The sequence below is a fragment of the Macaca nemestrina genome, chromosome 13 (genome assembly GCF_043159975.1).
Source record: "Macaca nemestrina isolate mMacNem1 chromosome 13, mMacNem.hap1, whole genome shotgun sequence".
NCBI classification, from domain to species: domain Eukaryota; kingdom Metazoa; phylum Chordata; class Mammalia; order Primates; family Cercopithecidae; genus Macaca; species Macaca nemestrina.
In genome coordinates this window covers 17,793,116-17,818,311 of record NC_092137.1, presented here as the reverse complement: position 1 = coordinate 17,818,311, position 25,196 = coordinate 17,793,116, and the positions used below count along the sequence as shown (strand labels likewise).

At 42.5% G+C, this 25,196-nt stretch overlaps 1 protein-coding gene across 1 annotated transcript; it reads right to left on the bottom strand.

Annotated features, from left to right (window-relative positions):
* Positions 1-7,191: 7,191 nt before the first annotated feature.
* On the bottom strand, positions 7,192-8,536 carry LOC105479900 (mesogenin 1). Its single transcript, XM_011738226.3, has one exon. The coding sequence runs from the start codon at positions 8,475-8,477 to the stop codon at positions 7,896-7,898; it is 582 nt and encodes a 193-aa protein (XP_011736528.1). The 5' UTR covers positions 8,478-8,536; the 3' UTR covers positions 7,192-7,895.
* Positions 8,537-25,196: the final 16,660 nt, after the last annotated feature.

The following is a 25,196-nucleotide window of genomic DNA, read 5'->3' as shown; positions in this document are numbered from 1 at the left end:
AAGGTGTTTGGACACCAAATACAAAGCTTCTTCAGATGAGACCATAGACTGGGGGGAAAGACAGACGTAGAAACTTTTCTGTTGTTTGTTTTGTTCACCGCTGCATTTCTGTTCCATAGACTCAATATTGTTAAAGAAATGGGTCAGGCATTATTCGAGCATGTTGGCATGTGCCTGTATTCCTAGTTATTCAGGGGACTGAGGCAGGAGGATTGCTTGAGCCCAGGAGTTCGAGGCTGCAGTGAGCTTTGATTGTACCACTGCACTCCAGCCTGAGCAACAGAGTGAAACCCCATCTCAAAAAAAAAAACAAAAAACAAAAAACAAAAAAAAGGCAGACCTGAGCTCTGGCCTCTGGACTCTGCACCCTATTATGTGACCCTGGGCAAGGTTACCTTCCAGCCTATTTATTTATTTATTTATCAAATGGGCTAATATTAGCTATTGTGCAGCATTAGCTATCAAGATTAAAGCAGAAAACATATATAGAGGCCTTGGCACTGAGCCTTGACACCTCAGATAACAATTCCACACTGCTGTTTACTGGGCTGGAAACAGCCCATGGCTGTGCTTTCTAAATATACTTCTCTCTCATCGGCTCCCTGACCTCCAGCCCTGCCAGGCTTCCCCACTTAATTTAATGAAAAGAAACACAAGTCAGTAGCATTCATGTGGAGAAGAACATAACTAATGGAGAGAAGGTCAATAGTTGGCAAACTCAAGAGACAAACAAATAATTGTCCTTTTTCTCCAGCGTTGTCAGAAGTTTTTCTGCTTTCTTCTTCCTCGGAATTCAAGCGTCTGAGACCAAAATATCAAGATCAAGACCTTCCAGGCTGCTCTAAGAAGGACACTGCTTCAGCTTCAATATTTTACTGGCAAGAGACAGACTGTCTCAGGTTCCTAGCAGGAGGGTGAAAGGAGTGAACCAGGCTCTGGTTCCTGTCGAGCCAGCATGGGCTGAGCCCACAGCGTCCAGGCTCCTCCTGCAGCCTGGAGTGTGTAGGAATTGTCAGAGGAATCTAATGACACCCTAGTATAGGCACCTAGCATACTGAGCCATTGTAATAACCTTAGAAGCCCAAGTGCATTTGCATATGCATCTTCTTTTGCTGTTGCTTAAAAAAGCACCAATTTTAATGTAAGCGTAATTCTGTGGACTTGACAATTTGCAGAGAATTCCTCCACCCCGATTTGGCCTCTCTCCCTTGCCTCTCTCCCAATTAGCTAGTGTGGCAGAAACTACAAGCAGAACAAAAAAACCTCAGCCCGATGTGAATTGTGGAACACTTTATTGAACACAAATGAACAGAAGTCAGATTTCCTCTGCAGATTAAGAAAGACTCTAGGCGCCAGCGGAGGAAATGAAGAGAATTTCTGTGAAAATGTTCAGGGCGGAGGCAAGAATTCAAAGGGAAATAATTTAAAGGACAACACAAATAGTCCCTTCTGAAATGCTTCAGATGGTGAAAGATGAGGGCCCAGAGGGAGGGGAGCAGAGAAAAAGTGGAGAGGCCCCAAGGGTGAGCATTTGTTTAGAATGCTGTACCACTCCCAAGCCCTGTGCCTGCAGCATCATCAGAGTGAGCTAGAAAAGAAGGCGATGTGACTGAGGGAAGGAGCCTGAGGTCTGGAGTTAGAGCTGAACTCACTAGCTAACTAATCAGACATGTGCCCCTACCTGAGCAAGTGGTTTTACATTGCTTAACTGGCCTGAACTTACTTCCTTGTCCTCGAAATACGAATAATGCCCATCTCCTAGGGTTGTTAGGAGAATTACATGAAATAATAATTGTAGAAATACTGACCAGAGTAGGCACATGTGAACTGTTGTTCTGCAAGTCTTTCCCTGTCCAAGCACCAGAAATAACTTTTTTTTTCACAAAAATTATATTTGATATAGTAAGACATTTAACTGGTGTTGACAAATATGTTGCCAGAGTAAACAAATAATGGATTTGGACTCAGTGTTTACATTTGGATATCATTCATTATGAAGAAAATGGAAATAGAAAAAGGCAGTTATTCCCAAGCGTCTCACGTGTCCGTGTCTCACGTGTCCGTATGAAGAGAATCCACCAACAGGCTTTGTGTGAGGCTGCTTATTTCAACTGGGTGCAGGCAGGCTGAGTCCGAAAAAGGAGTCAGCAAAGGGTGGTGGGATTATCGTTAGTTCTTGTAGGTTTTGTGATAGGCGGTACAGTTAGGAGCAATGTTTTGTGGGCAGGGGTTGGATCTCACAAAGTACATTCTCAAGGGTGGGGAGAATTACAAAGAACCTTCTTAAGGGTGGGGGAGATTATAAAGAACCCTCTTAAGGGTGGGGGAGATTACAAAGTACATTGATCAGTTAGGGTGGGACAGAAACAAATCACAATAGTAGAATGTCATCAGTTAAGGCTATCTTCACTTCTTTTGTGGATCTTCAGTTGATTCAGGCCATCTGGATGTATACACACCTGCAGGTCACAGGGGATATGATGACTCAGCTTGGGCTCAGAGGCCTGACACCAAATAACTCCCATGTTTGTGTTATATTTTGCTATGAAGGATAAGGAACACGAAAGCATGTTTGTAAACTGAATGATGGAATAGGAACAGAGACTCTAATGATGCAGTATAGTGATGGCTTAATGAAGAGGCACAGTGCTTTCAAAGATAATAGAAGATGACATCCAGAACACATGTATAGGAACTAATCATTGACATGGGAGAAAAGAATCAGAGCACAGATCACTGGATTTGTGGAGGGAGAAGATACCTTTGGTTTTGGATACCTTCGATTTGTTTTGGATACCTTCGGTTTGTTTTGGATAACTTCGGTTTGTTTTGGATACCTTTGATTTGTTTAACAATGTTATAAAAAATCATTAGCTAAGAGTGAAGTAGTGAGAAGAGAATAAAATATTTAAGAATAGAGAAAGTGATACAAGATAATCTCCTGAGGAATGTGAGAGTGAGTGTACAGCTAACTATAGAACTAGAGTAAATTGCTGATCCAGCTACAAGTTCATCTGATTTTACAGAAGATGAAGTGAAATCATCCAACCTGCCCAGTTGGTCAATATGTCTAGCCATGCTTAGTCCCTGCCCCCACTTCAACTACAGAAAATGAGGCAAGAGAAGGTGAAAAAAATCTGAGAATACTTTTTTCCCTTTTCCAAAAGAAAGATTGTGATAGACGATGGATGTATTACGTTTGCTACAGTTGCCACTATAAATTACCTCTCATTGGGTAGATTAAAACAAGAGAATTGTGTTCTTTCACAGTTCTGGAGGCAAGAAATATGAAGTCTAAGTATCAGCACAGCTATGAAGCCTCTAAGAATGAATCCTTCCTTGTCTCTTCTGGTTTTGGGTAGCCCCAGATTTTCCTTGGCTTGCGGCAGCATGAATCCAATCTCTTCCTTGGATTCTGTCATCGCATGGCTTTCTTCTCCCTTTATACAACTATGATCACAAGGTGAGGTCCCACAATAGGCCATCTGCAAGCTGAGGAGCAAGAAAGCCAGTCCAAGTCCCAACCATAAAGAACTTGGAGTCCAATGTTCAAGGGCAGGAAGCATCCAGAACTGGAGAAAGATGTGAGCTGGGAGACGGAACCAGTCTCCACCAGAAATAACTTATTCCTAATCTTGAGCTTTGCGCAGGCCAGATGCTTTGAAACACTCCCTGGAAGAATGAGGGACCTATTCCAGATATCCTCCTGATAAGGGAGGCGACTCCACTGGGGACTGGCAGGAGTCAAACACTCATATACAGCTGACTATCCTGTACAGCAGTTGTGGCTGCAGCCTGGCAATCTGGGAAGGACTCAGTGGGAAAAGAGAGTAGAATGATAGATAACAGAGGCTAGGAAGGGGGTGTGGGTGAGACAAGGCTCTGCACCACAGGACCCCTCCCAGGAAGCTGCCATCTTCTCCTGGTTTTGCACACACCTACCCTTCAGTGGGTCCCTTAGAAGTCCTGAGGGCATACCCAGCTAATAGGTGAGTCTGTGACATTAAGGGATATTTTGAGACTGAGGACAGGAAATACCTCCTAATTCATTCACAGTATTTGGTGCCCAGGACAACCAAAATTGCCCAAGCTATTTATAAACCATTGTTAATACTTGAGCTTGAAAAATCAAAGCCAAGAGCATTTGAGTCCCACTCATTTAAAAATGGTGAGGAAAATAGCATTTGAACCGAAAGTTGGTTTTTAGAACAGCTGGTTCTCCCTTACCCCAATACCCTCTTTCTCCAACACAAAAAACACAACCCACACATACACATGCATGAACACACAGGTGAACAAATACATGTATATGTGAACACGCATATACTCTCACATGAATACCTGTACATGCATGTGATAAAGTTCTTTGGAGAAAGTCTTCATATTGTTCAATGTTTTCTAGCTTTTTCTCTAAAACACCAAATATATGAGAAGCTGGTGAAAGTTTATATACATAGAATGACATCTTAGTGACTGTGCCTCACCACCACCCACCAATCCCTGATGACAAGCTACACAGAAATAAAATTTGATTCCTTCCACACACTACAGACAAAAATGAATTGCAGATATTTTGAAGAGACATAAATAAATAATAAAACTGCAAGAGTATTTGCAAAACATCCAGAGAACACTTGGACAGCCTTGGAACTGGGGAAAATTAAGCAAGGGGGAAAAACACATAAGCCATGAAACAAAAACCAAATTTGATCATATAAAAATGAAAAGCTTCAAAAAAAAAAAAAAGATGCCATAATCAAGATCATAAAGCATCATCACTGGGCACAGTGGCTCACACATGTAATCCCAGCACTTTGGGAAGCCAAGGTTGGTGGATCACCTGAGGTCAGGAGTTCGAGACCAGCCTGACCAACATGGGGAAACCACATCTCTACTAAAAATACAAAATTAGCCGGGCGTGATGGCACATCCCTATAATCCCAGCTACTTGGGAGGCTGAGGCAGGAGAATTGCTTGAACCTGGGAGGCAGAGGTTGCAGTGAGTCGAGATCACGCCATTGCACTCCAGACTGGGCACCAAGAGCGAAACTCTGTCTCAAAAAAAAGAAAAAAAAAGACATCATCAAAACAAATACGGTGGAGGTCAATATGTTAAGTGAAATAGGCCAGGCACAGAAGGATATTGCATGTTCTCACTCAAATGTGAGAGCTAAAAAAAATTGATCTTACGGAGGTAGAGAGTAGAATGATAGCTTGGGCAACATGCTCTACAAAACATACAAAAATTAGCCAGGCATGGAGCACATGCCGATAGTCCCAGCTACTCAGGAGGCAGAGGCAAGAGGATTGCTTGGGCCCAGGAATTTGAGGCTGCAGTGAGCTATCATTGCACCACTGCACTTCAGCCTGGGCAACAGAGTGAATAAAAAGGAAAAAGAGAGTAGAATGATAGGTAACAGAGGCTGGGAAGGGAGCGTGGTTGGCGGGAGGGGTGGGTAGGGGATAAAGAGAGGTTGGTTAATGGGTATAAGCATAGAGTTAGATAAACAAATAAATTCTAGTGTGTGATAGCGGAGCAGGGTGACTATAATTAACAACAATGAATTGTATATTTCAAAATAGCTAGAAGCAAGGACTTGAAATGTTCCTGAAATGATAAATATTCAAGATGATGAATACTTAAATACCCTGACTAGATCTTTACACCATTATACATTCTATGCATGTAACAAAATATCAAATATACCCTGTAAATATGATTAATATGCATCAATAAAAAAGAAAAAAGAATGCAATATAAACAGATTGGAAGGAAATATTCCAATACATAATATACAAAGAACTCTCTAACAAGAAGATAACACAATAGAAAAATGGCAAAGAACATAAACTGGGAAGTTTTAGAAGAAGAACCAAAATGAACAATGGTCACATGAAATAAAGATGCTCCACCTCAAATGAGAGACAGGAAAGTTAAAATCAACACATCAATGAACCATTTTTATCCACTAAAAATTCATAAAATTGATAACATCCAATGAAAATGTGGGGCAACTGGTTCTGTCACATAATACTAGGAGGAGTATAAATAACTAGAAACTTTTATAAAAGTGACATAACAATATTTATTAAAATTTAAAATGTGCATACTCTGATCCAAGAATCCCATTTCTGGGAATTTTTCAAGCTAACGAACACATCAGTAAATAAAGCTAGTGTCTATAATCTTTGTTGTAGCATTTTTGTCATTAAAAAAAACTGAAAACAACTTAAAAATCATTGAAAAGGTGACTTGCCTAAGAAATTTTACAGAATCTGTTCTATTGAAGCTTGCTAGAACCTCTGTTTCCTGTTATACTTTTCTCATGTGTGATTCAGCAAGTCATACATCTGTTTTCCCATCTATAAAATGAAGGTAATAATGGTATTTACACCACAGATTTATTTGTGCTAACTTGGAAGAATTTGTACTATATATTGGAAGAATTTGTACTATATATTGTTAAGTATAGTATATTCAGGTTTTTTCCTTTAACGTTTATATATGCTTATATTTATTTGTATATGTTTGTATCAGCAAAAAATGGACAAGTTATACATATTTGTATGTTTGTATCAGAAAAAAAAAAAATGGGGAAGTAGTGAACACGTCTACTGCTTTTGTAATTTATGTCACTAAAAAGAAAAGAAAATCACAAATAGAAAAAAGATGATAGGACACATGTACAACAAATACTAATGGTTAATAACCATAGGTAGAAAAATTCAGCCTTAAAAAAACTCACTAGTTTTAAGAACCTCCTTAATTCAAAGCCCCCTTTTCAATGTCTTGTGCCATTCAAATGAGCTAAACTGTGGGTGCTACAGATGCTCACCCTAAGACAAGGCACCATGAAGAGTGGGTGTGTGCGATGGGTGCATGTGGGGGATCTGGGGTTACGGGGAGGCGGATGGATAGCAGGGGAAGATGGAGAAGCAAATGCCTTTGGAGGAGTCAGAGACTGTTGAGTTCTAACACTGACCCTTTTACTTTTTCTTTATGGGATTCAAATCACTTTTTTTTTTTTTTTTTTTTTTTTTTTCTGAGACCATCTCTTTATTTGACAAACAAGTAAGCAAAAGGACTAAATAAGGTCCTGTTCATACCAGGCCCAGGACAAAGGACAGGGAGCCCCTGCCCACCCAGCCCTGCTTCAGGCCCACCCTGAGGTGCTGTCTCCTCCTCCTCCTCCTTCCTGTACCCTCCTTCCCTGTCACACAAGTTGTCCGCGTATGAAGAGGAGGCTCTGTCCTTTGGGATCTTCACTGTCTTAACTTAGCCTGTCTGCCTGTGACTTTCCATTTATCATGACACCAGTGCCTTCTGCATTTAAGTGATTTTGGTCCCTGCAAGAGCATGTTTTCAGTCAAACACAAACACACACACATACACACACAAAATGAAACAGGAGCACTAAAGCCCTTTACTTGGCACAAATCTTTCTAAATAAGATTCCAGATATCACACTGGATCCTATACAAACTACAGGTTTTGTTAGCAACAGAAGGAAAGCTCTCAATACCAAAATGGCAGGAGATTAACTGTAACACTTTTACATTATTGAAAAAATGCATTTAAAATCACTGACCCTTTAAAATACCTTGAACAGACAGAGAAGGGCAAAATAATTTGTCTCTTTGCAAAGGATGAGCCTCCCAGAGATGGTGGAAAAAAACTGGAGGTGAAAGTGTCTGCTCATCTGGCAGGTAAGTGTTCCGGTGGCTCCAACAGGTCAGATGTGAATTCCCTTAGTGTTTTGCAGATCACAAGATTACCACGCTTACTACATAAAAATCACTCCACGCCAATCATTGTTCAATAAGATATCCAGGTCTTCAAAGCTCCTCTACTCCTGCCCGGGAGGGTGGAACCGGTCAGTTTCCCCGGACGGAGCTCATGCGCTCTGGGCTCTGGGCTCTCTGCCGCGGTTGAGGAGGTCTGTGAGTTCCCCGATGTACTTGATGGTGTACTTGAGTGTCTGGATCTTGGTGAGCGGCTGGCCTCTCTGGCTGTAGACAGGTGGCAGGTAATTCCGGAGGGTGTGCAGGGCATCTGCCAAGGTCCTCATCCTGAGCTTCTCCCTCTCGCTGGCTTTCCGCCTCCGCTGGACAGACATCCTGACTTTGGTGCCCTTCTGGGCCTTGGGGCCACCACCACCCTGCAGGTAGGCGGGCTGGAAAGCTAACATATTGTAGTCCACCTCTACCAGGCCACTGGCCCCACCAACACTGCAGCCATCGCTGCCCCCACTGCTGGCCCCGCCATGCTCACAGGGCAGCCCAGTCACAACTGGACAGGGAGAAGAAGAATAGGATTCCAGCGATGGAGCCGGGGAAAGGCTCTGAGATGGGGAGGCCTGGTTCAGCTCAAAGGGCCCTGCCCTGTCCTTCCAGTCCCAGGAAGACAGCAGACCAGGGCTGTCAGAGGAGCCCAAGCCATCCTCGAGACTGAGGAAAGTCTCGCGCAGGTTGTCCATGCCTGCGAGACAGCTGCAGAAGGAATGGCTCCCTGGCAAGTGAGAAAGAAAGTTCTGCCGCCTGGCCAGGGAAGAGCTCTCTTTTATGATGGTGGGGGAGAAGTGATGAAGTGGGAAAGAGGGCCGTGTAAAGAGAGTTCAAAGGAAAAACCAAAGACCAAGATGGAAAATGAACTCTTCAGGTGTCATTTTCTCCTCATTGATAATTAGCATCTTCCAGCTAAAATGTCTTTAAACAGAGAGGCCTCCAAGAGAAGAAAAAAGGAATTATCTTGTTGTAACTAAACCAATTAAGGCTGCATAACTAGACTTAGCATTGTGCTGTGGAACTCATTAATGAGGGAGCCAAAGAAAACAAACCTGGGGCATCTGCAGGAAGGAGGGGGTGGCTGAGGACCCTGGTGGAGAATAGCAAAGTGACCCGAGAGGGCCTCCATCCCCTCCACCAGGACCTGCTAGATATTTCAGCACAGATGGGCTGTGTTGTTGGAGACGCAGCATGGTCTAGGGACAAGGTAACCCCTCTGAGCTTTGATTCCCTAATGTGTCCAACACAGACAACAACAGCTTTTATTTCCTAGGGTTGCTGGGGTGCCACACACATGAGGTACCCAGTGGATGCCACCTTAGTAAATTTCCCTGGGTCGTATAGAGTGCAGACATGCCCCCAACATGCCTACACTCTGACGAAGGCCAGCAACTCCAGTAAACCTACAGCCTTAAAGAGCAGGAAACATCCTACCAGAAGCATAAAACCCTTGCTGTTAGTGAGAAGATTTGGATTCCCGATAGCAAACAGATACCAGGAAACAGAAAACTCCTTTAAGCCAGGGAGTTTGCAGAATACCTGGCATTTAGCCTAGGGAAAGTCTTTTTTTAAAAACCCAGCTGCACCTTGTTTTTTGAAATGAGTCACACCTTGCTTTTTGAAATGTATGGGGGAAGTGTGAAATGAACTAGGGAGCCTCTTTTCCCCACCACAGCTCCAAATGCCACTGAATGTGTTAAGTTGGATGGTTGTGCTAGTTTGCTTCACTTCCTATATGCTCTGCTAGACCCTGGATTTTGGAAAAGGGATCTCAGATTCCCCATTTGTCCCATGAACTTAATTTATTTTCCATGTGACTAATTCTACAAATTAGTGTTAGCATCAAGTCACAGTGAGTTAAATTGTAGAGTAATATTAACATTTCCTTTAATGTGTTATTTAAGTCCCTTTGCAATTATTGAAAATAAATGTCAACGGCCTAGTTAGAACATTTATGATATTTTTTAATTAGCAAGGCTCAAGGAAGAAAAATCTCTAGTAGGTAATCTGTAGAAGAATGCTCTTGATTTTACCGTTTACTAAAGAACCCTAAGCCGGATCTTGAAAAATAATAATATTAATGACTCTAATAAATATAACAAATGACTGTTGCTCCTTTTTCTTCTCTCTTCTCTCTTCCAATTCTTGTTGAGAAACCCAGAATCTGCTGATACTATGCCAGGAATTTTATATATTTTTAAATTTTTCTTATTGCAATAGCTTTTGGGGTAAAATGTTTTTGGTTACACGGGTGAGTTGTATAGTGGTGAAATCTGAGATTTTAGTGCTCATGTCACCTGAGTAGCATACATTGTACCCAATATGTAGCTTTTCTATCCCCCACTCCCCTCTCACCCTCCCGCTTCTGAGTCTCCAAAATCTATTGTACCACTCTACATGCCTTTGCATACCCATAGCTTAGCTCTCATTTGTAAGTAAGAACATATGGTATTTGATTCTTCCATTCCAGAGTAACTTCACTTAGAATAATGGCCTCTAGCTTCATCCAAATTGCTGTAAAAGATGTTATTTCATTTTTTTTTTTTTTATGGCTGAGTAGTATTCCATAGTGTATATATACCACATTTTCTTTATCCACTCGTTGGTTGATGGGCACTTAGTTGGTTCCGTATCTTTGCAATTGTGAATTGTGTTGAAGTAAACATATGCATGTAGGTGTCTTTTTGATAGAATGACTTCTTTTCCTTTGGATAGATACCCAGTAGTGGGATTGCTGGATCAAATGGTAGGTCTGCTTTTAGTTCTTTAAGAAATCTCCATCCTGTTTCTCATAGAGGTTGTGCTAATTTTCATTCCCACCAGCAGTGTATAAGTGTTCCCTTTTCACTGCATCCATCCAACATTTGTTGTTTTTTGACTTCGTTTATTACAAACCTATTCTGGCTGGGGTATGGCAGTATCTCGTTGTGGTTTCCATTTGCATTTCCCTGATAACTAGATGTTGAGCATTTTTTCATGTTTGTTGGACATTTGGATATCTTCTTTTGAGAAATATCTATTCATGTCATTTGCCCACTTTCTGAGGAAATTATTTTTTTTTTCTTGCTGATTTGTTTGAGCTCAAGGAACTTATATGATTAAGCTTCATTTTTAAAAAAGACGCAAAAAAAAAGACCAACATGTTATGGATGAAAATACTGACACTCTCAGATGTGAAGAAACTCAGTTAAGATTTCCCTGGTAGGAAGTGGTAGAGTCACTAGGGAGTGGTAGAGCAAAGACTCCTTCTCAGACCCCAAAGCTCACTTTCTTTTTTTAAAATCTATTTTCACTCTTTCATGGGTTGTGGTAGAGGCGGGTGGCCTGAATGTGACTCAGAGAGGGGACTCCCAGGGGACACAAGGCAGCTGTGTGGGCTGCTGCCATGGCAGGCTCTCAGTCCTTGTGGTCTAACTTCACAGTTTTCCATGTAACACTGCTTCTGCTCTCAGACTCCATAACTCTTTTTTCCCTTTCCTACAGCTTCTTTCTACAACTGTTAATTTCTTGAACTTCCATTTTTAGAAATGTCATTTCCTAAATGAGACAATATCTGTCAAATCCTTAGTGCACTGTAGACACTTAATAAATGTAGTTCTTGTCATTATTGTTATTGCCTGTGTGCTGTCAAACCCACCAGCAAGAGAATGACTTACTGAGCTGTGACTCTTCTGCTCCTGACCACAGTTTCCCAGCCTTGTTGGCCGCTGAAACTATTCTTGGAGAAAAGAAGCTGCCTGGTTCCCGTGTTTCTTGATGTACACTCTCTCTTTGGTAAGAAATAAAGCAGAACCAGACTTGCATCTATGTGAGAAGCATTCTGTGCTCAATCTGAGGGAAATAAAGGTCAAGGACAATGTAACACTGCAGTATAGACATTTGAAGGCTATAGTTAGGCTGGTGCTTTTCTGTCTCCAGTTTGAACAAAGCAACTGGACAAGGCTAGACCAGACAGGCGAAATTTTTACTGGACCGAGTAATATCTGGCTGAGAGCATGGTGTTGTGGAAAGATGAGACAGAACTTGCCTCCTTTAGAGGAACTGACTCACCCCTCATGGCCTTAGTATTTTAGTGTGTAAAAGGAGATAATAACACTTTTCCTGTCTTCTTCTTCTTCTTCTTCTTCTTCTTCTTCTTCTTCTTCTTCTTCCTCTTCCTCTTCCTCTTCCTCTTCCTCTTCCTCTTCCTCTTCCTCTTCCTCTTCCTCTTCCTCTTCCTCTTCCTCTTCCTCTTCTTCTTCTTCTTCTTCTTCTTCTTTTTTTGACACGGGACCCAGGCTGGAGTGAAGTGGCACCATCTAGGCTCACTGCAACCTCTGCCTCCCAGGTTCAAGTGATTCTCATGCCTGAGTCTCCCAAGTAGCTGGAACTACAGGTGTGTGCCACCATGCTCAGCTAGTTTTTGTATTTTTAGTAGAGACAGGGTTTTACCACGTTGGCCAGGCTGGTCTTAAAACTCGTGGCCTCAAGTGATCTGCCCGCCTCCACCTCCCAAAGTGCTGGGACTATAGTGAGCCATCGTGCCCAGCCTGTTCTGCTTTTTTATCAAGAGTATTCATCACATGAGAAGGGTGTACCAAGGGATCATTAAACTCTACAGAATGCCATGAAACATGTTACTACCATGTGAATATGCTTGGTTAAAAAAGCACTGTACCAGCATGAAGGCATTTGGAGATATCATTGAGTCCATCGTTTCTTTAAATCTGCATTCTACAGATGGTCAATGATTTGCTCAATGTCATACCCAAAGGCTGTGGCAGAGATGGAAAGAGAAAGCCAAAGTTGCCTGACTCCCATATCTGTCCTTTTTCTTCCTTTGAAACTAATAGGATTAAGTGCAAAGCATTCATATCAGGCAGACTACATATTTCCCACATTACTGATTTATTAGGATAAATATTTTACTTCAAATGTCATTCAAGCAACAAACATTTATAAGCTATGGTGACTATGACTGTGACAGATTGAAAAGAAGCCCCCAGGCCGGGCGCGGTGGCTCAAGCCTGTAATCCCAGCACTTTGGGAGGCCGAGGCGGGCGGATCACAAGGTCAGGAGATCAAGACCACAGTGAAACCCCGTCTCTACTAAAAATACAAAAAAAAAAATTAGCCGGGCGCGGTGGCGGGCGCCTGTAGTCCCAGCTACTCAGGAGGCTGAGGCAGGAGAATGGCGGGAACCCGGGAGGCGGAGCTTGCAGTGAGCCGAGATCGCGCCACTGCACTCCAGCCTGGGCAACAGCGTGAGACTCCGTCTCAAAAAAAAAAAAAAAGAAAGAAAAGAAGCCCCCAACCTTGAGGCCCACTCTCAAGAGCCTTTGAAAAATGTTCAGGTCCTATTTTCCAAAGTGTAAGACAAAGGTACAAGTTGTTTCATCTCTCAAATCCCAGGCCTTCATGTTGACCTCTTTATTGTAGCTACACCCACTAAGGAGGATCCCAGATTTGCCATACATATTAATAAGTGGTCTGTGTCTAATTTTCAGAATGATGAGCTTCTGAGGAAATGCTGGTCTTGTTCCTGACAACAGTCAGGACAACTGGGCATTTCACACTGGCCTCAGAGGATTGTAAACTCTACATCTAAGAGCCAGGAAGCTTTTCTGAGGTAGAGCCACTTCCAGGAAATTGGCAAATAGTCCTCAAAGGATAGACAGAAAACAGAAATCAAGAGGCTGATGGAATTCCTTAAGCTGCAGTCACCGGTGTTTCCATGCCATCGCCAGCCCATACAGCTCCTCTGTGCAAATTACAAAACAACCAAGCTCAGGCTTGTTTCAGCGCTGCTTGCCTCTTCAGCCCACAGCTTTGTGCAGGGTGTGCCCTCCTCAAGCATTGGCCCTGGGAGCCCCTGTGATGTGCCTCCTCTGAAATGTTAGCATTTTTAGTACTTTGGTGGCTGTTCGAACATCAGTGAACAGATACAACAACGGGGTAGTGGCAAGAGTGCAGCAATAGGAGCCAGATTAAACCTGTCAAATCTTACATTTCCTCCTGTGTTATTGTGACCTGGGACACATGAATCAATCTTTCTTAGCTTCAGCGTCATCTTCATCTGTGCAATTGAAATACTAATACTTGCCTTATAGAGTACATGCTTTTAGCCAGTTTACACATTGTAAACTGTAAGTGTGGTAATTAATGTTGCTGTAATTATTAATCTTGTGCTTGGGCAGGGCACTGTAGCTCATGCCTGTAATGCCAGCACTTTGGGAGGCCGAGGTGGGTGGATCACAAGGTCAGGAGATCGAGAGCATCCTGACCAACATGGTGAAACCCCGTCTCTACTAAAAATACAAAAATTACCTGGGTGTGGTGGCACGTGCCTGTAATCCCAGCTATTCTGGAGGCTGAGGCAGGAGAATCGCTTGAACCCGGGAGGTGGAGATTGCAGTGAACCGAGATCGCGCCATTGTACTCCAGCCTGGTGACAGAGCGAGAGACCATCTCAAAAAAAAAAAAAAAAATTTTGTGCTGGGTAAATTATTGGTTCCTTGAGTCAAGAGAAGTTAGAGCTACAATACAAATAGCCACAAAGATATCACTACCACTTTCTCTTGGCCTCGAGTCCCCCCTGCTTAGAAACCAAAAACCCCTCCCTTCAAATGTAATCTTTCTTTTTTAATGGAACCAGAGTAGTAGCGTACCCAGGATGGGTGGTGGGAGCCTTCAGCCTCTGGTGTAGGCAATAAAGGGAGGTATGGTCTATATATAATTTTAAAACAGTGATAATGCTTGGCTAAAAGTTGGTCTTTATCTTATTATAACCATGTAGTGGCAATTCTAAATAATGACAATAATATAATGACTCCTCTTTAGGGAAGCCCACTCCCACCAACACCCCCATCCTTAGTGCACCACTGCCAAAGAGAACTTGGAATTCAGTCTAGACGTTTGGAACTGTCACTCAAGGCACCCAAATCTTCTACTTTACTACTGAAATTTGAGTGAGTCATTCAACCTTTGCGGACCTCAGTTTCCTTGTGTGAAAATTAGGAATCCTATATATCGTGTTGCTATGACATTTTTAAAAATTAAAAAATTGAGACTTGACTTTGGAAAGTATAAAAGAGTGTAGAGATATGTTTTGATATTACCAAGATTAACAAAAATACTTTCACCAATGCAGTTATCTGCTCCAAACCCAGCCATTGCCATGATATATGACACCAGGTAAATCAGCATGGAAGGTGGTTCTTGCTCCTTTAAAAGCCTGTCTCATGAGAAATAGCACTGTCTCAGACCTTTGAGAAGCATCAAGGTTGAGGGTCTATTTTTCTTGTGATCTCCTGGATCCCTGTTCTACATGAGGCAGTTTGAATGGGCTATTTGTTTGAGTTAGCGGGAGGACTCCAGTGAATTCCAACCCCTAATAATGCCTCAGAAAAGCCTTCCATAGATAAGAATTTGGTCAATAAACTAAGAAATCTAATCCTGGAGTCTAATTAAAATGAGGGTGAACCTTTATTGCATTCCTGCCATATGCTGAGAACCAAACTTTTCTCTTTCAGGTTTGTTAATCTTAATTTTCACAGCAATTTTGAAAGATAGAGGTTCTAATCCACACCCTAAAGATGAAGAAATTTGTGTTCAGAAAGGTACCCAGCAGACACAGCAAGAGGACGGGAAAAGTAGAATGCGATCTAAGTCTGTATGAATTCCAAATCCCCACTGTACTACCTAATTATAATTTCAAATTCCACTCTACTACACTATTCCCCAAAAACAGCTTCACACATGTAATGTAATCACTGGGAATAGGTACAAGATGCAAGGTTTGGTTCAAATCCTTTCTCTTCCATGAAGCTTTCCCTGTCTGCCTCAACCCTTGGAATTTCCCACTTCTCTGATCAATAGCACTTAGATTTGGCACCATTCGTTTGCCATTAATATTTACCACCTGATATTCTGGTTCTCTGTTCACGTGGATATGACTTATTTCCCTCAGCTATGTTGAAACTTCTTTGAAGATATAGATAATGGCTTTTCTATCTCTTAGCATGGTGCCAGGAGCTCAGAAGATGACTGGTCCTTTGGTCTTTGGGCTTTTATTTGGCGCACGCTGGGTGCCAAATACTGTACTGGGTGCTGAGGACAGAAGGTCAAATTAAAAAGCATTTGTCTTCAAGTTGCTCAGGGTATTGAATGTGGTAATAGAGAAATAAACTACTTATGAAACACTGTCAAAAATGCTTTGATAAATTTAACCATAGGGCACAATCTGCACAACTGTATGTGACAGCCTTGGGAGCCCTCTGTAACTTGTCTCTTTTGCAATGTTAGCAGTTTAGTACTTCACTCGTTGTCCAGACATTAGTGGATGGATAAAAAGTGATATTGGTGACAAGAGGACAACCTTGGGGGCAGACAAAACCTGGGTCAAATCTTACAAACACTTAACATACAAAACAGGCACTCAGTAGAAGTCCACAAAAGTGAATCTGGAAGGCTTTCTGAAAGACATGACTCCTACAGTCTTGTTTGTTTGTTTGTTTTGAGACAGAGTCTTGCTCTGTCACCCAGTCTAGAGTGCAGTGCAGTGGCATGCAGTGGTGTGATCATGGGTCACTGCAGCCTCAACCTCCTGGGCTCAAGTGATCTTCCCACCTCAGCCTCCTTAGTTGCTGGGACTACAGGTGCATGCCACCATGCCTGGCTAACTTTTGTATTTTTTGTAGGGATGGGGTTTTGCCATGTTGCCCAGGCTGATCTTGAACTTCTTGGCTCAAGCAATTCTCTTGCCTCAGCCTCCCAAAGTGTTGGCATTATGGGTTGTTATAGACCTGTTTTTAAAGTAACACTCATATTGGTTTTTAAAGATGCTTCTTAAAAAGCAGGGCTTTTTTTTTTCCAGGTGAAAGGTGGAGAGAACATTCTAGGAATTACTTGAAGGCTTGATAGAGCACACACGATTTGTGCAAGAAATTGAGAGCTGTTCCATGTTCCACAAGGTCAAGTGGAGGCAAAGAGCGGACACTGGAGGTAAAGCTGAAAAGCAGAGCCTCATCTGCGATGATAAGACACTTGGACTTTATCTTGGAAATGACAAGGAGCTTCTGGTGGGAGTTAGCAAGGGTGAGATTTGGTCAGCAGTGCACTGGAGCCTCACTCTGCTTGTTTGTGGGGAAGCTGTTTAAGTGTTCTATTGGTTCTCCAGGGTTCGCAGGGAAACAGAATCAATAGGATGGATGGATGGATGAATGGATGGAAGGAAGGTTGGATGAATGGATGGATGAATAGAGGTGAAGTCCCACAGTCTGCTGTCTACAAGTTGGAGACCCAGGAAAACCTGTGGTATTGTTCAAAGGCTTGAGAGCCAGAGAGGCAACGGATGGTGTAGATTCTAGTCAAGATCTGATGGCCTGAAAACTAGGAGCACTGAAGACAACTGAGGACAGGAGATTGATGTCCCAGCTTAAGGAGTCAGGCAGAGAGACCACTCAACCTTCCTCAGTCTTCTTGTTCTTTTTAGGCCCTAAGGGGATGATGCCCACCCACATTATCTACTTTACTCAGTCTACCAATTCACATGCTAATCTTTTCTGAAAATACCCTCACAAACACACCTGGAAAAAATGTAGAATCAGCTACTTGGGCATCCTGTGGCCCAGGCAAGTTGGCACATAAAATTAATCATCACCCATGGAGCATGACTAGAGGCGGAGTATACCAGTAATATTCCAGGTGCTTAGCACAGATGAACCCACATTCATCCTCACAACAACCCTGGGGGTAGGTGCTGTTATCATCACCAATCCTGTTTTACTGATAAGAAATTGAGGCACAGAGGAGTTAAGTAACTTGCCCAAGGCCCCAGGATGACAGCCTTGGCAGGCTGACTAGAGTCTAGACTTTTACCCACCAGTTGGAGGCATTTGCATGATAGGCCCTGCAGAGCTGTTGAAGCTGGAACTCAGGCTTGACCTGAGACTCGGTAAATCCTAAAAGATTGATTGATTCATTCATTGGCCCCATCCAATCATGTATCCAGTGTGTACAGAGCACCTGAGATTAGCCAGAGTCCTGGGTCCTATAGGGACTAAAAATATTTAGTAGGTTTAGACTTTTTATCATCATTCCTAAATTAGATGGTCGGACATGACAGGCATCCACATAACTACTCATTGCCCTGGTTAGCGAACAGGCCTAACTCTTATAGTTCCAAAGGAGTACCGTGTGTGTTTGTGTTTGCATGTGCGTGTGTATGTGTGTGTTGGGGGAAGGTGTTTGAGTGTTCTACTGGTTCTCCAGTGAAGCTGTATGTATGAAGCTGTTTCTGGGAAATAGTGTAACCTTTAGAGACACCCCTTCCTTGGCCATACCCACAGTTATCTCAGCTATGATAGGAATAATAATAACAAATGTCTCTATTGCTAAGTGCTGCATATGGTTTACTCCATTTAAATCTTATAAAAATATTATTTCTTTTCCCATCTTACTTTTTTTTTCCTTTTCTTTATTCATTTTTTTTTTTTTCTTTTTGAGACAAGGTCTGGCTCTATCGCCCAGGTTGGAGTGTAGTGGCACGATCTCAGCTCACTGCAACCTCTACCTCCTGGGGTCAAGCCATCCTCCCACCTCAGCCTCCCGAGTAGCTGAGATTACAGGCATGTGACACCATGCCCAGCTAATTTTTTTTCTTTTCTTTTCTTTTCTTTTCTTTTTCTTTTTTTTTTTTTTTTGTAGAGATGGGGTTTCACCATGTTGCCCAGGCTGGTCTCAAACTCATGAGTTCAAGTGATTCACCCACCTCAGCCTCCCAAAGTGTTGGGATTACAGGTGTGAACCACCATACCCAGCCTTCTGTTCCCACCTTAAATAAGAAAAAACTGAGGCTTATAGAAGTTAAAAAAAAAATAGTTGCCCCAAGTGACCAGATTTGTAAGCTGAAGAGCAGAATTTAGACCTAGGCAGTCTGACCCCAGGGTCACAAGACTTCAGGGAGTGATGTTATGTTCTGAGAGAGGAGATAGGTGAACAAGGTCTTTGGAAGGACACCTCATTGTGAGGTTTGTAGTTGCTTTACAACTTCGGGTTTGCAGTTCCAGAATAGAAGGCAGCTGTCATCCCCTTCCACTTCTAGTACTTTCCCTGGCCTTAGGCCACATAATTATTATTATCAAGCAGCAGGTAAGGGTAATATTTAATTATATTTTCCTAGAATTAAACACTTTAGATAGAACATTTTATTCTTTTATAAATAAAACCCTTTTGTATATTAATATTGATAACAGTAATACACTTTCCATTTTTTGAGTACTTACAGCACGTACTCTATGCTAGGAGCTAAAAATAAGGGCCTTGCATACATTTACTCATGTCATCCTCCATACAATCCAGTTAGGTAGGCATTATCATCATCTTACAAGGGAGGAAGCAAAGCTCAGACGCTAAGGACCTTGCCCAAGGTCATGGGACACAGCTTCTTTTCAAACCATAGCCACACCCATCGGCTGTGCAGCTGCCACACCCAGAGCCACCTGCAGTACTCTCACCCATCCCTGCCCTCACTGCTTGTCTCTGAGAGACACTCAGACCCCGCTGGCTCTGTGCACCCTGATTTCAGTAGCTGTATTTCGCTGTGGGGACTCCTGCCCACCCTGAGCTTTACATACTCCCCTGACTTTTGTACACTCCATAGTCCCTTCTTATAGCCACAGCCATACAGAACTCCACTGGCCAGCCCAGCCCTGGCCTTCCAGCCATGTGACAGAGCCTGTGTGTCAACAGTTAGACATAAGTTGGGCCAGGAGTGGTGGCTCATGCCTGTGATCCCAGCACTTTGGGAGACCGAGATGGGCAGATCACTGAAGGTCAGGAGCTCAAGACCAGCCTGGCCAAGATGGTGAAACTGCGTCTCTACTAAAAATGCAAACATTAGCCGGGGCATGGTGGCCAGCACCTGTAATCTCAGCTACTTGGGAGACTGAGGCAGGAGAATCTCTTTAACATGGGAGGCAGAGGATGCAGTGAGCCAAGATCATGCCACTGCACTCCAGCCTAGACAACAGAGTGAGACTCTGTCTCAAAAAAAAAAAAGAGTTAAAAACCTGGGCCCTTTCACACTGCCACAGCGTCTTGGCACTCAGTTAACATTCACCAGAAAATAGATAATTCTTGTGGGGCAAAGAGAATACAAGTGTGTGTGTATGTGTGTGTGTGAAGAAAACAACTAAGTGAAATGTGACATTTTCCTGTGTCCTTGAGCTAGTAAAGAGAACTAAAACTGGTGCTCTCCTGCATGGGTAGCAGCCTGGAGCTGCTGTGCTGTCAAGCCTGTGACAGTCTCAGCAAAGCCTGTGTGAGGCTCTTGGGACTGTGACTTTCATGTGACTGCCATTATGCTAAGGAAATAGTAAAAGTAGTTGGGCCTCCTGATTTGACTTTATGGCTCATTGTAAAGCCAAAGAGTAACATTTTGGTTTTGATCCTTTTAATAATAAATTGTGGAGTATCATGCGATGTGTGAACAGATGACTTTCACAGGCTGGGTATTTAACCCTGGGGCAGGACAAAGCAACAGACAAATAATCGGCAACAAAATAATTAGACTTAAATCAAAGGAGAGACGAGAGACAGGAGAGTTCTAAACTGCAGAAATCCTTTAGAACAGGAAGAGGCTTGTGGACTTCTCCAGTCTGACCAGAGGTTGTTTTTCTTCATCCCCTTCACTAGATGGTCATGAGGAAAAGCAGCGTTCTCTCTCCCAAACACCTGGGATGCTCCCTTTCTCCTCAAGCACTTCGGCTCTCTGGGCTCAGGACCCTGTCTCATCAGCTCGCTCCACAATCAAATGCTGTGTGAATTTTCTTTGCCAAATGAATGTGCACAGAAGCCAAGGCAGCGTGGTTTTCTCTAAAAAGAATCCATTCCGGGACAGCCATGTCCCTGCAGGGTCCCTGGCACCTGAATATAAACCTCTTTCTCTTTGGAAAATATTACTAAATATGTTAATTTGGGAACAAAATGCAGTCACCATGTCCACCCAAAATGGACAGTTATGCGGAAGATAAGAGGGTGGCAGAGAGGAGAATGCGAAGTGTGGATGAAGAAACATTAGAGAAGAGGAAGAGGGTAATAAAAAGAGGAACAGAAGTTCATTCTCCCTGGAGAGCATCAGGGCAGGATGTTGTGATTATTCTTATTGCAAGGAAATATGAGCAGCTTGTCTTGATTTGGCAATCTCAGAATGTCAACATTTATCGCCAAATAGCCAAGTTTTCTGTCACCGATTTGGGAGGGGTAGCAGCCTTGAGTGCTTCACCGTGGATTCTTCAGCAACTGGCTAGCAAGATTTAAACGAAATCTCATGTGTTACATTTACACCTACTCCCCCTTTTAAGTTGGATTCTTTATTACCACGGGTATTTGGGGTGGCATTTTAATACCCATGTCAAAAAGTTGAAAGCAATTTGCACAGAGTTTGTTCTCCAAGGATTCTCCCCTGTTCTTACCAGCCTGAGAAAGAGAAAAGTGCAACGTTACTTCTTCATTTTTCTTCAGTGATGACAAAAGTCCTGTTGTTAAAGTGAATACTAAAACTGGTTGTCTGCATAATGAGCCTGCTTATTTTCACAAACTTTAGCCTCTCTTTTTGAGCATTTTCAATTCGGATTTCCATACTTGCCGGTTAACTGACACCTAAAAAGCTGATATGAGGCAAAGAAGAAATTGGGGGAAATATTTTTCAATTTTTTGATATGGGATAGTCAGACATGATAGGCAAAACATAATTGCTATGAAGAACTCACACAGATAAGAAAAACACAAGCTTGCCATTAGGAAAATGAACAAGGGCATAAACAAACAGCTCACAGAAAAAGAAATACAAGTGGCTCATAAACGTAGAAGAAAATGTTCACCTCAGTAGTAATCAAAGACATGTAAATGGAAACGACAAGGCAAGACTGTTTTTCACCTCCCAAATTGGCAAAGTTGGCAAGAGGGTGAGGAAGTGGTCCTTCCCACACACTGCTCATGGGAGAGTCAACTGGTTCCATTTTTAAAGTACCTTAAAGTCCAAAATTCATCTGAGATTCAAAAGTACTTTTGACACAAGGACTTTATAGAGCTAAACAAAGTTACAGTCAAATATTTAGGATAAAAAATATTCACCATAGTCTTATAGTAAAAAAATTAGAAACAACCTAAATATCTAGTAGCAAAGAGGTGATTGCATAAATTATTTCCTATTCATATGATGAAATATTATATAGTTGATAAAGAAATCATTATGAATAACATTTAATATAGAAAACTTAATTTAAGATTAAGGTTTTTAAGGAGGATGTATAAAATTAATACTTTGATTCAACTGAAAATTCTTTCTCATAGAAATATGGCTACGTGTTAAGAGTGGTTACTTCTGGTAACAGGAATTGAGAGTAACTTTTTTCTTCATTCATCTTACTTTCTTCTAGTGGTTAGGAGCCAGAGTTCCTAGGCTCCAACCTTGACTCCTCCACTTACTTCACTAAATGTATAAGCAGGTAACTTCATTTCTTAATGTCTCAGTTCCTCTACTTGAAACAAAGGGATAATAACAACAGCTACTTTACAGGATTGTTGTAAAGATCAATATACATAAAGAAATGTCATAATACTGCCCTCAGACATAGTCAGTACTCAATTGTTGCTATTATCTTGACAGTTGTCAGTGTTTTCTAAATTAAAAAAAATTACTGACTAAAAAATTAGAATTTTAAAACCAGTGACTGGGCAAGGCTGGCCTGATTAGATCTATGTGTAAATGAAAAAGATTCAGGAATCGCAGGTGCTCTCAAGTTGAATCAAAGCATATGGGTAGTACACTTATTTAAATATATATATTTTTTAAAGGCAGACAGGAAGGAAAGGAGGGAGGAGGAGCTTAAGGGGGAAGTTGACTGGGACATTGACAGGTAGGAATATAAGGGTTGCTGAGACCTTGTTGGAGTTCCGTGTTTCATTTGCAAAGAGTAGAAAGAAGTGGAGAAGAGACTCAGAGGAGGACAACAAGAAAGATGAAAGAGAGGAAATGTTTCATGAAAAAAGATTCCAGTCTTTTCCATCCCAAAAGTGTAGCTGCTGAGCAGTTGAAGAACTATGCTCAGCCCCCTGTGGACTGAGTGGTTACCCTCCATATGCAGCAGGTATGAAGCCCATGGAAGCCTCCCGCTGTAGGGAATCATAGAGTTCACATTCACAGCATTCCCACACTTCCCAGATATCGAGAATCACCTGGGGAGAGGGAAAGCGTATTTTTAAAAAGAGGGTTCCACCTGGTGCTGTGGCTCACGCCTGTAATTCCAGCACTTTGGGAGGCCAAGGCATGTGGATCACAAGGTCAGGAGTTCAAGACAAACTAGGCAAGATGGTGAAATCCCGTTTCTACTAAAAATACAAAAATTAGCCGGGCATGGTGGCAGGTGCCTGTAATCCCAGCTACACATTCGGGAGGCTAAGGCAGAGAATAGCTTGAACCCAAGAGGCAGAGGTTGAAGTGAGCCGAGATACTGCCACTGCACTCCAGCCTGGGTGACAGAGCGAGACTCCATCTCAAAAAAAAAAAAAAAGCCACGCACGGTGGCTCACGCCTGTAATCCAAGCACTTTGGGAGGCCGAGAGGGACAGATCACAAGGTCAGGAGTTCAAAACCAGACCAGCCTGACCAAGATGGTGAAACCCCGTCTCTACTAAAAATACAAAAATTAGCCGGGCATGACAGCATGTGCCTGTAGTCCCAGCTACTCAAGAGGCTGAGGCAGAAGAAGCGCTTGAACCAGGGAGGCGGAGGTTGCAGTGAGCCGACGTCTCGCCATTGCACTCCAGCCTGGGCGACAGAGGGAAATTCCGTCTCAAAAAAAAAAAAAAAAAAAAAAGAGGATACCTAGACTCCTCTCTTGGAGATTCCGACTTGGTAAAGTCAGAGCTGGGGCCTGGTAGTGTAACCACCCAAGGGTTCACCTTGCCCACAGCCTAGACAGAGCCGATTTATCAAGACAGGGGAATTGCAATAGAGAAAGAGTAATGCATGCAGAGCCAGCAGTACAGGAGACCAGAGTTTTATCATCACTCAAATCAGTCTCCTCAGAATTCAGGGATCAGAGCTGTTAAGGATAATTTGGTGGGTAGGGACCAGTGAGTGAGGAGTGCTGATTGGTCAGGTGGGAGATGAAGTCACAGGGAGTCAAAGCTGTCCTTTTGCACTCAGTCAGTTCCTGAGTAGGGGCCTCAGATCAGATGAGCCAGTTTAGCAAACTGGGTGGTGCCAGCTGATCCATCAAGTGCAGGGTCTACAAAATATCTCAAGCACTGATTTTAGGTTTTACAGTAGCAATGTTATTCCCAGAAGCAATTTGGAGAGGGTCAGAATCTTGTAGCCTCCAGCTGCATGACTCCTAAACCATAATTTCTAATCTTTTGGCTAACTTGTTGGTCCTACAAAGGCAGTCTAGTCCCCAGTCAAGAAAGGGATTTGTTTCAGGAAAGGGCTAGTATCGTCTTTGTTTCAAAGTTAAACTATAAACTAAGTTCCTCCCAAAGTTAGTTTGGCCTATGTCCAGGAATGAACAAGGACAGCCTGGAGATTAGAAGCAAGATGGAGTTGAGTTGGTTAGGTCAGATCTCTTTCACTGTAATAATTCTGCAACAGTGGTTTTAATAGTCTCTTTTCTTAATATACACGGAAGTGAAGAACTGATGACTTGGACAGAACAAAGACCTCCCAGGATACAAGAGCATTGAGCCGGTGGCAGGATGCCAAGAACTCCTCCAGGGATGGCCACTTTGTTGAGATTGTTAAACAGAGATAAAACCACAGATACAGGGAGCAGGACCAGGTGATCTCTAGACTTTTATAACTCCTTGACTTTTCATACTACTAAAATCTCTCCTGATAAATTCTCTGCCTGCCATTTAAGACTATTTCTGGTCTGGCATATCCCAACCCTTCCAACTTTATGTCTTCCTGGTCCCCAGGCCCATTCTCTGCCTGACTCCAGGATAGTGCTACACTGTCCATAGACCACATTTTCTTTTCTTGGCCTTTGCCTGGCTTATGTCCCTCACCCAACTGTCCCTCCCTCTCCCTCGACCTCTCAGATTCTACCACTCCCTCTAAGCCAGGGCCAACTGCCTTCTTCAGAAACACTCTGCCTCCTGCAGTTCTCCATGACCAATTATCTGGATGCCCACAGAAGCTTACTATAGTGTCCTATATTTTCTAGTAATTTTTTCACTTTAAACATAGAAACAAGGACCTTAATAATTAATAATACAAGAATGCTGTCTTATAGTTTGTAAAAGATTATCACATCGATTACATCTTTGGAGCATCACAACAGCCTCATGAGATGGGTAATTGTTATTATCTCTGGAGAGTTCAGAAAACCAAAGTTCAAAGAGGGAGTTTTTTTTGTGCTTGCTTGTGG